Source organism: Nelusetta ayraudi, unplaced genomic scaffold (assembly GCF_046127955.1).
Source record: "Nelusetta ayraudi isolate G7.1 ecotype Tasmania unplaced genomic scaffold, CSIRO-AGI_Nayr_v1 ptg000020l, whole genome shotgun sequence".
Classification (NCBI taxonomy): Eukaryota; Metazoa; Chordata; class Actinopteri; order Tetraodontiformes; family Monacanthidae; genus Nelusetta; species Nelusetta ayraudi.
In genome coordinates, this window is record NW_027466070.1 from 1,916,296 (window position 1) to 1,936,265 (window position 19,970).

Below are 19,970 nucleotides of genomic sequence, written 5' to 3' on the forward strand. Positions count from 1 at the left end.
TTAATATTATTGGCAGGGTCTGTTGGAAAGCACATAAAGAGACAAAATTCTAAAACATGCTGGCACAATAAAGTGACTTGGAAAAAGGAGAAGACAGAACACAGTTGATTCCATAATTCCTTTTAATGGGTGGAAGAACATTCATACCGATCACTTCACAGTGACATTCTGTACTAACTTTGAGTGAACAATAGAAGAATTTACTAAAGGTCTTTCCCTCGACCAATTATGGACCGAAAGCCAAGGCAGTGGCCTGTATTTGCAGGATCACACTGATGTCCGTTTAGTACAGCTAGCAGTCCAGGCTGGTATCAGTGAAAGGAAAGTTTTCAAGTGTTTGATGATGGTTCTTGAAGTTTCTGACACTGAGAAAGGTATTTTGAAGGCACTGAGTATTTTTTATTATTATTCTTTGCAGTTGGTAATGGAAGCAGAACGGGGTCTAACAGAGGGTTGCAGCTTGTGAGGAATTGAGAAGTTACTAATGTCCTTGGATCTTGTTCAAGGCACCAGCACAATTCTCATCGTGTTGGTGTAACCGGAGCCGGGGCGCCAGCCGGTGACAACGACAGCGACATCCCCAGACTTGAAGAATTTTTGGTGCTTGCCTGAAGTTAAGAGAAAATCAGGATTAGCTCCGTGCTTGAAGTCTCATCACCGCGGTTAAAGATCTTGAAGCTGTCGGCACTCACCAACTTCCATGGCAAAGCTCACGCGCATGTCGACGTCCTCTGCCCAGACGTCGTTGGCGGGTTTGGTGTAGAGCACAGGGTAGACACCGCGGTACAAGTGGGCCTGGCGGGCTGCCTGGCCACAGCGGGTCAGAGCAATGATGGGGGCACGGGGCCTGTACCTCGACAGCATGTGAGCAGACCTGCAGGAAACACGTACAAGATACTACAGAACACTGCAGAACTTTGAGTATTTTTATCCAATGGGCCCATCTAGGGACGGGTTTTATTGTTAAAGATGACCTAAATGAAGCAGCTAAACGGAATAACAAATTGCTGGGCAACACAAGTAAACCAAAAAGGCTGCAAAGTGCTCAGTTCTTCAATACACACAGCTTAGCAACCCATTGCTACCATAGTGTGGGAGAGAAATGCCAAACGGCTGCTCAACTACGTCGAGATGAGAAATTAGATGGTGAAATTCTGATTAGAATTTGCCCAGCTGATGCTGAGCTGCTGTGTGTCAAGTGTCGCGGGTGTGACCTCTCAGATGTGGGGGAATGACCGGAGCGATATAATTAACTTCCAAAATGTCAAGGTTCAGGTTTCAAAAGGTCAAAAGTAAGAGCCCAGATTGTGGGCGTTGTTATAGCTGGCATGCGGCCTGCGAGCTGAGGGCATATGTCAAGGAGGACATGGAGGCGGGAGGGATAGAGCTGTGTGAGCACGCTCTGCTTGCTCTGCTCACAGAGGCCACGGCAAAGGTGGAGAAGAAAATCGTTGCTGCCAGTACCTCTCTGACAAAAAATATATATATATATCTCACCTGCCAGTCTTGGTAAGCACGATAATGGCGCTGGCGCAGCACTTGAAGGAGGCTTCCACGGTGCCGATAGCCACAGACTCTGTGGGGTCGCGGGTCAGGTGGGTGATGCGACGGAGCTCCTCGAACATCTGCCTGTGGAACATGGCGGCCTCTGCCTCACGGGCAATCTGTTTTGCGGAGAACCCCCCCCCAAAAAAACTGTAAATCCACTACAGCAACAGAGCAGCCCACAAAGAGAAAAGCTAGCTAGAATGGCGCTAGTTAGTTGGCATCTCGAAAGTTGGAACAAAGTTGCCGTTAGTGCAGAGTTCACCCTACCTGGAAGCAACAAAGCACATGAAGCTAGCAGCAAGCGGCGTCCACGCAGTGTCACAGTGCACCGTAGTCCTCCGACTCATGCTTTTAAAGCAGAATTGGCACACGGTTGAAGCACAACGCAAAGAGCCAGTTGATTAGCAGCAAGCAGGGGGAAGTGAGTTCTGTGAAGTCAGTGTGTAACAGTGCATTTATTAGCCACTTATTCTGATTTTGAGTCGTGCCAAGACTATCGTGCAACATGGGCACATAGACATGTTGTTTGTTTGTGCTTTTCATGTGAAAATTGTGAAGCAATGTGCTGCCAAATGCAGGTATGGGCAAGCAAAGCAAACAGCCACCACAGGTTTGTCCATCTTGCTTCTCCAGTTTAGAAAAAAACAAACAACCCTAGTCAATGCAAATGTGATATCATTCCTGCATTGGAATTCCAACTTTCAAGGAAATGGACAGTCGTAGTCAAGTCAAAACAAATAAGCAGTCAGTTGACGTCACTCAACAAGATAACTTGGGGAACTTAAGTGACTTACCATGTGCTGTGTGCGCACAGCCTCCAGGGGGTAGTCTCCCTTGGCGGTCTCACCGCTCAGCATGATGCAGTCGTTGCCATCCAACACAGCGTTGGCGACGTCGCTGGCCTCAGCTCTCGTGGGACGAGGTTTCTTGGTCATGCTCTCCAGCATCTGGGGAGAAGCGTTGGGACTCTTTAATATCCCAATTCTTCCAATAGACTTTTTTTTTTTCCCGAAAGGGTTTGGTGATGCAGCAGGCCATACACCAACCTGTGTGGCACAGATGATTGGTTTGCCGATCCTGTTGCACTTGCCGGTCATCATCTTCTGGGCGATGAAGACCTTCTCTGTTGGGATTTCAATGCCCAGGTCTCCACGAGCAACCATGATGCCATCGCTGGCCTCCAGGATCTCATCGAACCTACCAGGCAAAACGTTAAAAGTTGGTTTGCCGTTCCTGTGATGGTTTGACCCTGGTTAACTTGAGCAGGAGGCTTGAGCAGAGGTGCTCCGAATCCAGTCACCTGCGCACGCCCTCATGGTTCTCCAGCTTGCTGATGATCTTTATGTCCTTGCCCTTCTCGCCGAGCACCTTCCTGACAGCGTGAACGTCAGCAGCCTTACGGATGAAGGAGGCAAAGACCATGTCTACGCCCTGCTCCACACCAAACTGCAGGTCCTTCATGTCCTTCTCAGACACAGCAGGCAGGTCGACAGCAGCACCAGGCAGGTTGACGCCCTTCTTGCTACCCAGCGTACCGCCGTTACCGATTTCACACATCAGGTAGTCATTGCCTGAGGACACAGAGATTAATGAGAAACCTGTTCTCTACCTGAGAGCATTGGGGGGAAATAGGAAGACAGGATGAGTTTTCCATGAATGACAATGTTAAATCGTCATACCGATTTCCTTGACCGTGAGGGTGATCAGACCGTCATCCACGTAGATGTTGCTTCCGGTTTGCACAACCTTGGTGATGTTCTTGTAGTCAAGCCACAGGGTTTTCTCGTCACAATTTTCCATGTACTGGTTGTCCAGTGTGAGCTTGATCATTTCTCCCTTCTTGAGCTCAACCTCAGCTGTGCCACTCTAGCATGAGGAAGAGAGAAGAATGATTTTTTTTTTCTTATCTAAAACTCAGGGGGAAAAAACAGAAGGATTTAACTGATGTCTTTGACTTACGCCCTTGATAAGTCCAGTCCTGATTTCTGGTCCCTTAGTGTCCAGAGCAATAGCAATGGGTCTGTAGTTAACAGAGCCAGGCCCAAAGCTCTCTGCTGCCTCACGGACATTCTTAATGGTCTCAGCATGATACTGTCACAGAAAAAAGCAACATAAGTTAAACAAGGTCCATATTTTACCTATTTTCAGACCTTTATTTTCCAGCCTTCACTCATATGGAGCAGCTTCCCACTATTAATTGCCAAAAACAAAAACCTTTAAAGAGCTCTAAAAAATACATTAAATTCTTCTACCAAAAAAATGCTGGATTTTAGCTTCCTGCTGGAGCCGACAAAAACAAGGCATTTGGCTGGAGGAGTTGTCCCAAATCCAGGAGAGGTATCAGGGCCCTCTGTGACATCACAAAGGGCAAACTCTGAAATCAACAACACCTTGTTTCATAACACTTGTGCTTGAACGTGTTCATGCAACTGGTGGAAACTTTAAGGCGGACACAATGCCGGTTGCATAACTTCGTGATGGTAAATCTTCTTCAACAGCTGCGACACATGACTTTGTTCAGTGTAGCTGGACATAAATAGCCTCTTGCTGACTGACACCTTTTAATTATAGAATACCTCAGCATTAAGAAGTGTTATCTGGTCAACAATCTTCAGAAGACATGCAATAAATGGACCGAAACAAGAAAAACGTTTAAGATCTTAACGCTAATACTTTCTACCCCCTGCCACAACTGCTAGGAGCCTCACACCCTATTTATAGCCAACTTACGACTGGCACACCAATGACACAGGAGTCAAATCCATGTTGCCATGCTCACAATCTACTGTACTTCTATACTGGTGGATCCTTGTTGGATTGAGAGAGTGGATAAGGTTGATATGAATCTGCATATGGCTGCTTATCACGGCAACTGAAATGCCACACTTGGCGTCGCGTTACAGCGCGAAATGAAGCACCGCAGTCAACCTTTAAAGATCAGCTGTGGGTTGGCTCTGCAACTGATGATGGCCTGGGACATTTAGGTGTCACTTGAAAAAGGTAAAGAGGCATGACTTTTAAAGGGGAAAGGGTGAACAGGCAGTTTTTTTTTCCAACGGCTTGGCTGCGGCGCCCTTTCACTGGCCAAATCACAGGTCTGAACCCGGGGACTCAGAGGTCGCACACAGGCTCATATTACAGTCCCAGACAGACAGGAGGCCACGAGAGTGGTGTCACGCTGCAAAGGCTTCAATCTACTGAGTCACTTTCTAGAGGGTTTGGGAACGACTTCAGCGCCGCCCTGGCATCAGTGGGCCTCAGAACCAGTGTTTATATTCTGATGGACTCAGTAGGTCTGCCCAGGAGGCAAACAGGCAAATAAACCCCTTCAAGCAGGTACTAAATCCTTCTGACTCACTTCGTGTGTGCCGTGCGAGAAGTTCATTCTTGCAATATTCATCCCAGCCTTGATCATTTCCTTGGCCTTCTCCACAGATCGGGAAACGGGTCCTGCGTGAGAGCAGTTTGTTAGCTTGATAACCCGATATCAATCTGATGATCTCTGTGAGCGAAGTGAGGTGAGGTGTGCGTCAAGACTGACCGATTGTGCAGATGATGCCAGTGTTGCGTGACACCGCGGGCTCAGAGTCAATGTCCAGCAGACACATGTGCTCAATGAAAGTGTCCGCCATAGCAGCGTGGAGCTGCTGGGAGTGGATCATGTCCTTTGACTTTGACATGGCTGCGACTGTGTCTGCCGGAAATGTCCTGAGAAGACAACAAACCAATATAGTTTTACATGCAGCATGGTATCTGCACCATCAATTATCAACAATCACAGGTTACCCTGACCTAATGGACAGTTATTGTTTCATAACTTGTATTAGCAGTAACTCATGGATTAATTTCAAGTACGCACACACTGCAAGCTACCCGAACAGACTGTGCAACACGGCAACAACAACAACTGTATGCCTGAATGCACACCCCCACATTCCAGCAAGGGTCCATGTACAGCTGAGGAGCACTGGTCGCTGGTGCTGGCACCGCTCTCAACAACTCGGATGGCAAAAGATAGAACCAGTACTCTGAGAGAAATCCCATTAGAGTGCATAATATAGACTGGATGCCACGTTTATGAGTGCAAACAGGACTTTTTCATTTTAAAGCAGGGCTGTCAGCAACACGCATGACTGTCCGAGCTGGGACTCAGGTCTGTCTCCACCGCACTGAACTAAAATAAAAGCCCGTAGAGAGCCAGCAGTATTTATATACTTTATTAGAAATATCTTTTCACAGACAGTATGCGCTGTGTCTGTTTTTGGCATACTGAGTTATGGATTGAGTGAGTGATAAAATGCATGCTATTGATGCAAAAGGCATGAAAAATATATACTGCATTTGTTCAGTAAAAGTTCAATATTTTCGCTAATATTTATTTTGTGCAAATAAGTGTCAATTTTATCATTAAGGCATGCATATTTTAAATATTCTACTCATAAACATTCGTTTTAAACATTAAATCAAGAAGAATAATGCATCTAGAGGAGACTATGTTTTTTTTTTAGAAACAAAACTGATTTCACCACTTAATACACTGTTTACATTACACTGTTTGTAATTTAAGTAGTATATAATTATGTTCAAATTTTATTATTCTACCATTTAAATATCTTTTTCAGGATTACAAATGAACTCCTACGGAGCCATTGAGTTGAGTTTCTTCATACAACAGAACTTAGAATTAGTAAGAATAAAGATCAGCGGTCCCTGAGAGAAAAGAGATTTTCTTTTCCTCCAGTTTCTACTCACCAACTGGGTAAACTTGCAGGGACGAGAGCGTCACTGGTGAGACTGGGCGGACGGTTTTTATTCTCTCCCACAACCGGAACTACTTTCCTGTACGTCAGGCGACGGTGAGACCGACAAAAAATAGTTCGCAGCAGTGACATAAAATAAGTCTGCCGGCGATATCGCTCCAGATATTTTAATAATGTATTCTTCCTTTGTGTGTTAAAGTAATCGTGAGTGATGATTTCGTACAACGTGGGAAAAGTTCGAAAATCCGAGAGATTGAAGGAGGATACAGCGCGAGTGGCTCGTCAGTCGACGCTACGCCCTCTCCTCCGCTGAGACCCGAATTGGTGCTTCGGTCGACAGGTTGAAGCCCTAAATTACGACCGACGGGATGAACAGGTGACAGTACTGAATGTACTGAAGTCACGGCTATATTTCAACTTTCTCCTGTCTTTCCTATCTTCTTCTTCTTCTTCTCAATTTTCTTATTTGCTCAAACCGAAATTAGCCAAAACGAAACGTATTCTAAATCAGAAGACCGGCCACTTTTACGAGGTAAAAAACTACTTGGTAACGCAGGTCGCTAACCAGCCAATCAAATGGCAGCAGTTTAAGTTTAAAGTGAGCGCCGGAACGGGGAGGGAAAATGAGAATTAGGCGAATGTGAATGTTGTTCTCTCGCAACCATATATAGCCCTGTCGATGTCAGGAGTTAGAGGTCATAGAATGGGCAGACCGGGTTGAGATGACCTCCTCTGAACACCTCCAACCTTTTGACACTGACCCCCCCCTCCAGTAGTGTTATTACGTAACTGGTGGTAGGAAGGTGTACATCATCTCCATAAATAAGTGTCTGGTGAGTGTATTTATGACAATAAGGATGAGCACAAACACACAGTTGGACAATTGGTGTCACGGTTAAAAACAATTGCACGTGTCCTGCTTCCCTGACATTATTTTTAAGCAACATTTGTGATATTGTAGCCAGTTTATTTTTCTTTTTCTTACTTTTCCAACCTTCTGGTTTTCATTTCCAAATTGCTTGTTTGCAATTTTCCAGCAGGAGATTTGTCTATTTTATGTGCTGTGTCATGCCATGTTGGTACATATACATACACATGTGGTTTGTAATTGAGCCTTTTTGGCAGTGGAGTAGCAGAAGGAGCTGACTGGGAACATGCTGTACCACAACCGGATCCACCGGGTGCCACGTTCATTATATATGTGCCGCTCCTCTTTACTCATTGATCATTACATTTAAAAGCAAAGTACTTTGTAGTAATATGATTGTCTTTACCTAATCTTCACTGTTTATGAAGTCTGTTTAGTATATGTGGATGAATATTGATAAAGCACTCTTAAAACATAGGTGAATAAAACACATGCACACACAAACATTAAAATGTATTGTAATGGTTGGTTGTTCTGTGTTCTCGCAGTTATGTTCTGTTCTCTGCTTTATTTGTTGCTATAGTGTTGGTCAGTGTTGTTGGGATTACTCCATAAAAGTAATACAGCTACTGATGACTGATTACTTTACAAACTAATCTAATTACTTCTTTAACTACTTTGTTTCATAAATAATCAATTGCTTATTACTATTTACTTTAGTTAAAAAAAAGATAAAGTAACAGTTGAGAATGTCTTGTTTCCTGCACATTAACGTACAACGAACCAAAACATTCTATGATTCAGATGAACTCAAAATGTTTGTATTTCCAGCTCCAAACGCATTCAATGTTTTCTCTTTTGCTGCCGCCATGCTTGTTTCACCGTTGCATATCAATGACGAAGCATGCACAACTGCATCATCAATCTGCAACATTATTGTTCTCGGTTGTTTTTCTACATTTCAGACATTTTGTGGATAATAATAACACATTTTTAGCTTGCAAAATATTTCAGAAAAGTAATGAAATCGTTACTTGATAAAGTAAATATGATATAATTACCAGTTTTGCCACAGTAATCCCGTTACATTACTCCGTTACTTAAAAAAGAAGAAGTAGTTTGATTACGGTAGTGGATTACTTAGTAATAGATTACTCGCCAACACTGGTGTTGGTGAACATTGCCCCGTGACGCGCGCGCGCACACACACACAGACACACACGCACACTTAAAATGTATTGTAACGGTCGGTTGTTCAGTGTTCTCGCAGTAATGTTCTGTTCTCTGCTGTATTTGTTACTATAATGTTGGTGAACGTTGCTCCGTGAAGGCAACACACCGTAATTGGCTGAGGTCAGGTGTGGGTGGTGTGAGTGCGGAAGTCTGAGAGAGCGAGTCGAGACACGCGCGATGGGGGGGGGGAAATGTAGGAAAGGAAGCGTTGTTGTTGTGTTCTAGCGATGGCTACCACACACAGTAGCCTGTGTAACAGTTCGGAAATAAATCCAGAAAACAACCAGACGTCTCTGCGTCGTGTGTCGGGAAGGGACATTGCTGTATTTTCGCTTCAATAGCTTCAAAGTGTGCTTGAGCACAGGCTGGCTTCTTAAAAGTAGCGCCCTCCTGAAAGTAAACATTAAATGCGTTGATTCAGATGTGGTTTGCAGTTTGTGGTGGTATCCCATAGCACAGTTTAAAGCTGGAGTAAAAACGGTTGTTTCGTTGTGTTAGTCTGTGTGAATCGTACCGCTTCCGGGTTTTGGTAAGGGTACAAGTGACATATATGTTCCAGAAGAGGAAGTGGGTATGCGCAGTGGTTGTTTGATTTTAACAATATATTGTCCAAAAAAATTGTATTTGTTACGTTTTTGTTTGTTTGTTTTTTGGGGAGGGGGGGGGGGTTAAAATGTTTAAGAAGATGGGTTTTATTCAAACGTTTATTATGTGTCTTTTTATGAGTGTATAAAGATTAGAGGCAGCGTCATCTTTAGTGTATTACCATAAAGATCACAGGCAGGGCAGTCGGACCTGCCCCTGCCTGTGAGTGTCTAATCTGGCTAGACTCCGGAGCAGCAGGGTGACGGCAGATTAGGGTCAGTCTGCAGCCAAACATCACCTGGAGCCATTCGGTGCCGCCAACCAGTCAGCCAGCTCTTCAGGGGGGAGGGGGGCAGGAGGAGGGACTCTTCTCGTCCCTGGAGCTCAGCTCAGGGGAACTCCGGACTATCTGACGGACTTCCTGGGGGCTTTTTTTTATTGTTTGTTTGTTTGCTTGCTTGCTTCTTCATCTTCTTCTAATTCTTCTCCTTCTTCTTCTTCTGCTGCTGCTGCTGCTGCTTCTTCTTCTTCTGGTGACATGCTCGCTTCTTGCTCACGTTCTTTAACCCTGTGGGATGAGGCGAACCAGAGGCGGAAGTGAAGGGCGGAGACCTGACGTGGAGAAGATCGTGTCCGCACTCACTCCTCTGGAAGGAGGTCGAGACTGGTCACCCGAGGCGGCTCGGCGGGGGCAGGGTCGCTCGGGAGGCGGACGTGAGGGCTAAAGCGTAGTGAGACTTATATTTATTTTTTTTATTTTTTTTTTTTTATTTTTTTATTTTTTTTTTTCTCCGTTTTTTTAAATCGCACGCTGATCCTGTCTCGTGTCCGTCATCGGGTGGCCTTGTAAATAGCTGCGACACAAAACTGGCACACATGTTCAGCCCGCAGCAAACCGAAAGCGAAGCTTCTGACGAAGCCGAAGAAAAAATGGTAAGAAACAACTTACTTTTAACCATTCACTGTGTGTCGTTCCCCCCGTCTTCACATGTGACATAGTCTGAGTAAAGTTTGACACTTAAGATAATTAATGATAATAACAACCATAATGTTTGACACCTCAGATAATTCATTATAATAACAATCATAATCATAATAATCTGATAGGATATGCCGTTATTTACCTATTATACGATTGGCTACTATTGGAATGGTTTCACCAGACCGCCGGATGCCTCATGGTGAGAGATTTTTGGTCTCTGTAGGTTTCATCTGCTGTCTTAGGGCTGTTGTTTTATCCGTATAGTGTATTCAGGTGTCATGGAAGGTGATTGTTATCATTATACACTATGTGTTCCCCTCAGGCCAAGCATAGCCCCTTAAACCATGTTTATTTTAGATACTGATAAAAGTCAGGAGACATTTTTTTTTTTTTTAAAGAATCCTTTCTGTGACGCCTTGTTAACCCAACAGGATTCTGATGAGGGGCCACACGTAGGAAGTGGAAAGGAGGGCGACAGTGACGAAGAGGAGTTTGACTGCGAGTACCTCGTGAGCATCACCATCTCTTACCACTTCCCCCATTCATAAAGCTATTCAGTCCTATTAAGTGACTGACTGACAATGAGTGGTTGCTTTTGGCCCGTGTGTTTGTGCAGCTTTGCATTTAACATCGCTGAAATTTGAGCTTGTTTCTCTTTGTAGTTTAAGGGCAATAAAACAGTGATCAGCAATAACGTCACTTACCTGCAATGTATGGAAGGGAAATTCCACCGAGGGTGCAGCTCAACAAACTTCCCTCATTCCAATTCCAATTCCAGTTTGTTTGTTTTTTCTTTAATGAGGCAATTGACAAAAAAAATAAAGTGGATAATTTCAGAATCAGCTTTATTGGCCAAGTTTGTGCATGCCAAACAGGGAATTTGACTCCGGTTTATCTTCGTTCTCTCGACTTAGTTTAAAAATGAATAAATAAATAATTGTTGTTATTTTCTATTTTAATCTTTGATTTAGCTATTAATAATACACTCTTTTTGTGTGCTGGTCAAGAGAGGCAGGAGCAGCTAACGCAGAGTTACACCTCCAGGGGGGGAACGCAAGTAAACCAAATAAACAGCGTTCATTACGGACTTCCCCTGCGAATGACACAGCTGTGTTTTACTCTCTGCTCTGCACCTGGAATTCGAGTTACGTCAAGATCACGTTAGATTTACTCTAAAATATTGAACCATCGCCTTCTCAGAAGCAGCATTATGATTAAGCCAATTGCACATGAAGAAATCAATTGTGTTTTCGATTATTTGTTACAAACTGCCAAATATTTTTAGAGCATTTAGAAATCTAATTGTGTATAATTGCTTAAAATAATCAGATTCTTAATAAATGTCCTTTTTTTAAGTTGGTAAATACACTTCCAGTCCATTGGAATGTCCTGGGGATGAACATATTTGAAAGCATGTTTAAACCCTTGATTGATGTGTTATTTAAAAAACTATCTCTGTAGGACTTGCAGGTCGAACAGATGAAATGTTGACTGACATTTTGTAAAGGACACTTCCTGTCACCTCTACTGCATTGTGGCAGTGATGGGGGTTTAGTCGCTCGGCACCCTGCGGTGTTGAGCCACCGGCGCCATAAGGTGACGCTGTCGGTGTCTTGTCTCCGCACCAGGACATTCTCTCCCACCCGTGGCACCACCCTCAGCTGGACGCCGACGCCGAGGCGGTCAGGACTCACTTTTCAGACTCCGCGGTCAGCATCAGGTCAGGACAGCCTTTTCTGTTCTCACTCTGCCCTCAAAGTTAAACCTGACATACATTTGCACCGGCTCACTCTCCTCTCGTCCTCGTCTGGCTCCACAGGGAGTATGCGTCCATTGACAGCGTGGATATTGACCTGCACATGAACACACACTTTTTGGATGTGAGTAAAGTTTGCGATCAACTGAAATATACGCTGCGTCCACGTTTACCTCTGTGGTGGTCCCTGTGTTGTAACACGATTACGCTGTTTGGCATTAACAGGATGAAGTGGCCACAGCCTGGGGGATTAACCCGTCGGAGCCCATTGTCATTCGCCTGCACTTGTCTCTGTCTCAGTATCTTGACGGACCTGGTGAGTTCTGCATTGTGTGCTGCAGGAGAAAGAGTTGGAAGATGCGGCCGGGGCAAGATTCACACATTAAAAAAAAAACACACAACTAAGAGCACGATGTGGATGCTGCAGCAAGGCCACTTTCACCGGAGACAAATCTGAAAAACTGTCTGCTCCATCCTTTTTTTCTGTCCCTTCTATGGATTCTCGATTGTCAATGGGATCATCATTAAACTGTTCAGAAACCTGAATTCAGAGCTGAAACCTCAGTAGTCCATCTTGTAAGTTTAGTTGTCGTCATGGAAGAGAAACATAATGACTTCGGCTTGGGACCGTTTTTTTGTGGTTTTCCTGGGTTGAAAAAAGGAACTTTGCGCTGCGGACGTGATTCATGTTACTGACGTCATGTCTGTTGAATGTGACCCAATTAGCTGATTTTTTTTCCCCCCGTCCACAGCTCCTTTAGTCGAAGTCTTCCAACCTTCCAACAAACACAGTTTCGGCCTCGGAAAGCAACTACAGCAGTGAGTGTGCTTCTGTCTAGTCACCTTAAACACCGCAACTGATAGAAAAGGCTACTTGGTTTAAGCTTTCTCCGGGAAAAAATAGAAAAATCCACTTGGTTGAAGCTTTCTCCAGGGAAAGGAAACTCACCCTAACCCTAAAAAACTTGAATTTGTTCCCACAGCATTCTCAAAAGCTTCATATTACAGCAGTGGGAACATCTGAGTAACGAGGAGCTCACGGCCATGCAGAATGGAAAACCGAGCTGGTTCAGTCCGGCTGGGACCATCAGGAAAGTGAGCGCCAAGCTGAGCATCCTGCTTCCGCAGTCAAAGTAAGTGACCAGCGTCCAGCAGCTCCGGTCAACTCTGGCAGCCTGCTCACGGGAGTTCATACCCCAGCCGTCCCTCACTGCTCGCAGGTCCAGTGACGTCCACCACGAACCCTGCGGGAAAGAGGCTAGCATTATTGCGGCCATGAAGCTCGAGAACTTCACCGACTGCACGATGACCTACGACATCAAGAACCCAGCGGGGGAGCTGTTCGCCTACAGGCCCAGTGGGAAGGTGGGAGATCTTTGCACTTGGGGCTTCGCTCTGTCGCTGCTGTGTGTGTTGTCTGACCTTCTTATGGTGTGTGTGTGTGTGTGTGTGTGTGTGTGTGTGTGTGTGTGTGTGTGCGTGCGTGCGCGTGCGTGTGTGTGTGTGCGTTTGTGTGTGCGCGTGTGTGTGCACGTGTGTGTGCGCGTGTGTGTTTACGTGCTCATGCTTCTGCAGAGGGTGGCCGTGTCGTCAGTCAAGTCCTCCGAGCCGCTCAGCCCCAAGCAGCTGATTGAGCTACTTTTCTCCTCCCAGGCCATCGAGCACTGTAAGGCCAGCCCACCCCTGCAGCACGGCTTCCTGGTCCAGGTAATGCATAACAAGATATTCTGCATAGAAGGAAAACCCAGCAATCTGACAGTACTGTGACAGTAACTGTTAGTAAAATCTTGGGGGGTTTTTTTGTATTGTTTGCTTTTTTTTTTTTTTTTTTTTCATTGTTTGTGACGATATCTAGAATTGGATCAGTTGACTGCAAGATTTCTGCCCCCTTTGCTATACGCATGAGTTAAGATTCATTCAATAAAGCTTTTAATACTGTTTTTTTTATGCCAAAGACAACATACAAATGGAGCACCTGCAAAGCCAAAGGTGCACTTTTTAAACATTGTAACGCACAAATTCTTTGTCTGTATTTGCTTGTATGCCTCACTGTGACTCAATATTACTTGAAATTAGGCTTTATTATATTTTTTGATTATTTTGATTATTTTCTTGCAATCGCAAAAAAAAAATTGCAATTGCAAAAGAAAAAAAATAGAGGAGAATTACACTCTTGAAATCACCATTCTAGATGAGGGGAAAAATTGTAACTGCATTTATAAATGAGAAAATACATCAAACAGTGTTTGATAAATGTTTGACCTAATTGAATCATCAATTCGATCTAACATCTGACGAAGTTTAGTTTATTTTCTTTCACGTTTCAAGCAAGCTTGCATGCACATGTTGCTCTAAATTTTGAAAGTGCCTTTTGCTTTTGCCCACAGCTCATGAAGTACGCTGAGCAGAGGATGCTGACACTGAACGAGCACTGCGTGATCTGCGACGAGCGCCACGTCTTTCAGAACGGCCCCATGTTGAAGGTACAGGCTGTTGAATCAAACGTCCCCTCGATGCACAATCACAAATGAGGAGTTGGGTGGAGAATAATTGTCAATAGTCTGATTTGTGTTGTTCTTTCTTTCTGTCTTTCTCCCTCAGCCAGCAGTTTGCAGCCGGGAGCTGTGTGTTTATTCCTTCCACACCCTGGGGGTGATGTCCGAAGCTACAGATGTGATCGCCACTGGCGCAGAGGTCGGTTTGCTCACATTTCAGTCACCTGCGGTAAGGCTCGTGGCTGTGGAGGCACTGACATCAGAGTTAGTCATGATCAAATCTCAGTGGCATATTTGCCATTACATTAGCAGCCCGACAAAAAAAAAAAAAAAAAAAAAACCTTGTTTAAAACTTTTGTGGAATGGATTACAGCTCCTTACTTGTTTTTGGAATTGCACCTAACTGCGACTGCGTAGAATGACGACAGCATTGTGAACCTGTGTGCTCTTGCTCGCCCCCTTCGGTGATGCAGTGTTCGGTCTGCCTCACATTGCGCTTTTTAATTTTTTATCTTTGGTTTTATGGACTTTGTGCCTCGCTCATGCATTTCAGCAGGAAAACACAAAAAAATTCAGCAGTTTTGACTTTGAACTCATGGACATTTTTGGATTCAAAAAGAGAGAATTTCAATTTCAAAGAATTTAATTTCAATTATTTGTTTATTATTTACAGTTTGTCAGAGCCGCACCCGCCTCTTTGACCGCCCATTTTGTGGTTTGGCCAGTGTTAAAATGAAATCTCAATAAAGAGGAGATTTTCATCGCACACCATTCCCTAAATTCTCGAGTGTTTTGTCTTTTTTTTTTTTGTTCAGCTGGAAGAAAAACTTTGACTGAAGCAACATTTTGTCGGAAGTAAAGCAAAAACATTATTATAGATTACATATATCTTCCAAAGACAAAAATGCCGCTGGTGGAAATTCCTTCAGTGTCTGGCATGAAGGCGTGTTTTTCTCTTGGGTCTTCGTCTTGGACGTTTACGGGAAGCCAAAGTGAATCTTTCTCTGATCTCAAAATTCAGACGTGACGTTTCAGCTGCGTGGCAAGTTCTAAGGTCCTGCTGGATTTACGCATCAGAATCAACTTGTAATCTTGATTAAGTGTCTTGTTTCCTTCCAGGTGGCCGACCTGCTGGTGGCCATGTGCAGAGCTGCGCTTCAGTCTCCACGCAAAAGCATCATCTTTGAGCCGTACCCCTCCATCGTTGACCCACTCAACCCCAAAACCCTGGCGTTCAGTCCGAAGGTATCGCCCAGACTTATCTCCGGCGCGGCGCAGGCTCCCCGAGATTTGCTTTTTTCACCTTGAAATGTTGATGTTGTGTGACAGGTACAGAACTACGAGAGGCTGCAAAAGACTCTTCACAACATCCTGTTGATCAAAACCACGGGACAGGTACCTTTTTGTATTATTTATTCACAGATAAATGGCTCTTTCGGCAACCTGAGAGACTGTCAAACTGTTCTGGATGGTTGAAGATGACTTTTTTTTTTCCTGAAACATTCAGGGCCCTCCCTGTGAAATCAAGAAGCAGATGGACAAGAGAGATCCTCTGGCTCATCCCTTATTAATGTGGTGAGTGGCTCTACCTTGCACTTCAGAACTGTGTACATCCGCCACTGTTTCTAAAACTCAAGCTTTGTGTTTGCAACAGGATTTTATCCAGCAACAAATCACACATTGTCAAGCTTTCACAGAACCAGGTACTGCTCAATCAGACGCTCTTGGCACAGAAGTCCCACATTAAATATTATTAAATGATCAAATATCTTACACTGCGTAATTTGAAATAATTGTATTGCCTTGGCTTTTTTGTTATTATTGCCTTGTTGCACTGCAGCAACTGAGGTTCATGCACACGCCACATCAGTTCCTGCTGATCAGCAGCCCTCCATCCAAAGAGGCCCGCTTTCAAGCTGCAAAGAGGAGCCATGGCAGCACCTTTGCATTCCAGTGAGTGAACTAAAGCTGTGACACGAGCGTCCAAAAATGTACGTGGCGTCTCGGCTTGAGTCATGAGGAATGTGTTTCCTGCTCTCTCAGCGGCTCCGACATGGAAAACTGGCACTCCATCGTGAGGAACGGCCTCGTGAACGCCTCCAACACAAAATATCAAGTAAGAACCGAATCATTTTCACTCAGGAAGAAGCTTTTTTGTCCTCCGCTAGTATTGAGTCGGAGAACAAAAAAAGTAAAGCGGTCTGCTTTAATTTCCTGTTTTAGCTTCACGGTGCCGCCTACGGCAACGGCATCTATCTGAGTCCCGTCTCCAGCGTGTCGTTTGAATATTCTGGTACCTTGTAATTTGACTCATTCCACAAATTAGCCAATTTTCATGTTGTCTCAACGTCAAATGTGCTCAAGATCATGTTCCTCCTCCTCTGAAGGGATGGGTCGAGGAAGACACCGGCTTCCCACCAAAGAAAAACTCAAGGATGAATGTGAGCAACGAATCGCCAGCAAAGAGGTGGGTGACCATCGTGTTTTCATTCTCTCATCAACTCTGAAGTTTTTTGTTTTTTTTTTCAAATCAAATAATCTCCTTGTTTCGGGAGCAGGAGGGCGGCAACAGGTTCCTGCAGACTGAGAACCTCAACTGCATCGCTCTCTGTGAAGGTAAAACCGGCCTTTAATCGCTGAAGGACGGCTCAACTTCACCGTCTCGTCAAATCAAGAATTCTTGATTCTTGATTCTTGCCTGGGAATTCTTATCAAACGCTGACTGAATGTGTCCACAGTGATCACCTCAGTGGAACTGAGAAAGAGCGGCAAGATTTGGGTGTGTCCCAACTCTGACCACGTGTGCACTCGTTTCCTCTTTGTGTGAGTAAAAGGGGCTTGGGGTTAGGGGGGCGGGAGGGGCTGCTGGGGGTCGGGGGGGGTACTGCTTTTGTGTGAGGAGACAATGTCCATCCACCGAAAACACCAAACACTCACCAGGCTTTTGTTTTTCTTCCTCAGGTACGAAAACGGGCAGATTGGCGACCTGTGCATCAACACTCAGCAGCCGGAGATCAACCAAGAGATTTTGCAGGTCATTGTTTCGAGGCACTGCTGACCTCGCGCGTCTCCCCTCGGCCTCTGTTTTGTATAAGATGGACTTGTTTTGTGTGTGTGTTGTGTTTTGTCAGTTGGACAACTGGAACTTTTTAGCCTTTTTAAGGATGTCTCAACAAAGCTGTGACGAATGACAAAATGTGATCTTGGTGATCCGCTGCAATATTGTTCATCGGCACGTTTGGGTCGCTTTAGTTGAGCGTCTTTCTTTTCTTTATCTTTTTCTTCTCGGCCTTCTCGTCTTGTTTACTGCAACACCCAAACTATTGCACTTTTTTTTTTATACTAAGTCTCGTTTTTGAGTAAAGGTCTATCTGCTAAGAGCCTGCAACTGTTTTACTTTGGTTTGTACCGTTGACTACCACTAGGTGGAGGTTCAACCCCAAGCAAACGCCATTTCTTTTCTTTTTTTTTATTTATTGCAAATGGGGCAAAAACCCACCTTGTACTTTGTTTTTGTAAACGTTGTGCCACAGTTTCATGCTGCAATTCAATCTTGATATTCACAAATGCGATCTCTTCGATAGCCTTTGTAATTTGCAATTGACACTTTTATTGGCTGTATGAGCACTATTGTCAGAGACAAATAAAAAAGGACTGGTGCCTCTTTCTAATGTAAAACCACAGCTTTGATATTTCACCAGAATTTCTAATGGCTCCATTTCCCCTTTCAAGATTTAATTCATACTGCAACTGATTCTTCTCCATGGACATCATTGTAACTTGCTGAACTGTCAACAATCACACATCTGCTCTCATTGTCGGAGTCGGTGTGACTGTGGGGTGCAACACATCCTGTGGAGCAGAAACAGTGTCCCTGCTGCTACTGCTGCCGCCGCTGCCCTGTGGCCTCCTCCTCTTTTTAAGTTGGAGGAATTTAAGAGAAACCGACTCTCTCTTTGTGACAGGAAACAAATTGTTCCATGTACAGTGGCTTGCAAACATATTCATACTCTTTGAACTTTTCCACATTTTTGTCGCCACAAACATGAATTTATTTTATTGGATTCTTTTGTGAAAGACCAACACGCTGTCATACAATGGCATACAATTGTAAAGTTGAAAGAAAATGATACATGATTGTATTTTTTTTAACAAATAAAAAACTGAAAAGTGGTGTGTGCAAAAGTATTCAGCCCCCTTTTCTCTGAGTGCATTCAATTGCCTTCAGAAGTTGCCTGATGAATTCTGAATGATTGAATGTTGACCTAATGACTAAATAGAGTGTACCTGTGTGTAATTTAATCTCAGGACAAATACAGCTGTTCTGTGGCGGCCTCAGTGGTTTGTTAAGAGAATATTGGGGAGCAAACAGCATCATGAAGTCCAAGGAACACACCAGACAGGTCAGGGATAAAGTTGTGGAGAAATTTAAAGCCGGCTTAGGCTATAAAAAGATTTCTCAAGCTTTGAACATCTCACAGAGCACTGTTCAGTCCATCATCCGGAAATGGACAGCATGGCACAACTGAAAACCTACCAAGACACGGTCGTCCACCTAAACTTACAGGCCGAACAAGGAGAGCATTGATCAGAGATGCAGCCAAGAGGCCCATGGTGACTCTGGATGAACTGCAGAGATCCACAGCTCAAGTGGGGGAATCTGTCCACAGGGCAACTATTAGTCGTGCACTGCACAAATCTGGCCTTTATGGAAGAGCGGCAAGAAGAAAGCCATTGTTAAAAGAAAACCAGAAGAAGTCCCGTTTGTTGTTTGCCAGAAGCCATGTGAGGGACACGGCAAACATGTGGAAGATGGTGCTCTGGTCAGATGAGACCAAAATTGAACTTTTTGGCCTAAATGCAAAACGCTATGTGTGGCGGAAGACTGACACTGCACATCACTCCGAACAAACCATCCCCACTGTCAAACACGGTGGTGACAGCATCATGCTCTGGGGGTGCTTCTCCTCAGCAGGGACAGGGAAGCTGGATGCAGCCAAATACGGGGCAATCTTGGAAGAAAACCTGTTGGAGTCCAGACCTAAATTAAATCGAGAATCTGTGGCAAGATCTGAAAACTGCCGTTCACAAACGCTCTCCATCTAATCTGACTGAGCTTGAGCCGTTTTGCAAAGAAGAGCGGGCAAAAATTTCAGTCTCTAGATGCGCAAAACTGGTAGAGACGTACCCCAAAAGACTTGCAGCAAAAGGTGGTTCCACAAAGTATTGACTCAGGGGGGCTGAATACTTTTGCACACGGCACTTTTCAGATTTTTATTTGTAAAAAAAAAAAAATTTAAAATCATGTATAATTTTCTTTCCACTTCACAAATGTACGTCAGTTTGTGTTGGTCTTTCACATACAATTCCAATAAAATATATTTATGTTTTGTGGTCGTAACGTGACAAAATGTGGAAAAGTTTAAAAAGGGTATGAATACTTTTGCAAGCTACTGTAACAGATATGAATTGGACGGCTCATTTTTGCATGATGAACTGTGGCCCCAGAGTGCGGATGCTTTCGCAAAAGTCATTTCACAAATAACGCGGCATCATTTTCTGGGTCAGCCCAGCCTGGCGACGGACTTATGGGAGGAGAACTGTAGCCTAAAGCGAGACTCTTCTCAAAAGACCAGATGGCTCTAAGATGGGAGCAGTAGGGACTTAGAAAAAAAAAGAGTGATTTATTAATCTTGACTTTGTGTTAATATTTTTTGTCTAAAATATACTTGGCAAGATTGTA

General features: G+C 44.3%; 2 protein-coding genes across 7 annotated transcripts; one reads left to right on the plus strand and one right to left on the minus strand.

Annotated features, from left to right (window-relative positions):
- Positions 1-110: 110 nt before the first annotated feature.
- On the minus strand, positions 111-8,380 carry pkmb (pyruvate kinase M1/2b). 3 transcript variants are annotated; one of them, XM_076027370.1, is made up of 11 exons: positions 8,238-8,380; positions 5,090-5,256; positions 4,907-4,998; positions 3,508-3,639; positions 3,228-3,414; positions 2,849-3,119; positions 2,595-2,745; positions 2,343-2,495; positions 1,498-1,664; positions 693-874; positions 111-608 (listed from the first exon to the last, which is right to left on the minus strand). In XM_076027370.1, exons 2-11 carry the CDS (start codon positions 5,226-5,228, stop codon positions 502-504), a joined length of 1,581 nt encoding a protein of 526 aa, XP_075883485.1. In that variant the 5' UTR covers positions 5,229-5,256; positions 8,238-8,380; the 3' UTR covers positions 111-501. The 3 variants fall into 3 exon arrangements, with proteins under 3 accessions (XP_075883485.1, XP_075883484.1, XP_075883483.1); XM_076027369.1 differs by lacking the exon at positions 8,238-8,380 and adding an exon at positions 6,301-6,434; XM_076027368.1 differs by lacking the exon at positions 8,238-8,380 and adding an exon at positions 5,476-5,498.
- LOC142888885 (protein mono-ADP-ribosyltransferase PARP6-like) lies at positions 6,533-18,415 on the plus strand. Of its 4 annotated transcripts, none has more exons than XM_076027364.1 (23): positions 6,537-6,684; positions 9,849-9,927; positions 10,408-10,485; positions 11,605-11,696; positions 11,796-11,856; positions 11,958-12,048; positions 12,485-12,551; positions 12,716-12,865; positions 12,953-13,097; positions 13,308-13,439; positions 14,120-14,215; positions 14,334-14,456; positions 15,347-15,472; positions 15,557-15,622; positions 15,735-15,802; positions 15,882-15,930; positions 16,068-16,180; positions 16,271-16,343; positions 16,451-16,520; positions 16,615-16,694; positions 16,786-16,843; positions 16,966-17,050; positions 17,189-18,415. In XM_076027364.1, the coding sequence occupies exons 1-23, from the start codon at positions 6,677-6,679 to the stop codon at positions 17,283-17,285; spliced, it is 2,007 nt and encodes a 668-aa protein (XP_075883479.1). In that variant the 5' UTR covers positions 6,537-6,676; the 3' UTR covers positions 17,286-18,415. The 4 variants fall into 4 exon arrangements, 3 of the variants coding, with proteins under 3 accessions (XP_075883479.1, XP_075883481.1, XP_075883480.1); XM_076027366.1 differs by having other exon boundaries at positions 6,538-6,684; positions 13,386-13,439; XM_076027365.1 differs by having other exon boundaries at positions 6,540-6,684; positions 14,334-14,426.
- The last annotated feature ends 1,555 nt before the right edge of the window (positions 18,416-19,970 follow it).

Excerpts from the sequence above, each read along its gene's own strand:
- pkmb (XM_076027368.1), bottom strand. Across the intron at positions 3,640-4,906 it reads TCTCGCACGGCACACACGAA|TATCATGCTGAGACCATTAA; the intron begins GTGAGTCAGAAG and ends TTTCTGTGACAG. Across the intron at positions 2,746-2,848 it reads AACCATGAGGGCGTGCGCAG|GTTCGATGAGATCCTGGAGG; the intron begins GTGACTGGATTC and ends TTTGCCTGGTAG.
- LOC142888885 (XM_076027364.1), top strand. Across the intron at positions 9,928-10,407 it reads ACGAAGCCGAAGAAAAAATG|GATTCTGATGAGGGGCCACA; the intron begins GTAAGAAACAAC and ends TTAACCCAACAG. Across the intron at positions 12,049-12,484 it reads TCAGTATCTTGACGGACCTG|CTCCTTTAGTCGAAGTCTTC; the intron begins GTGAGTTCTGCA and ends CCCCGTCCACAG.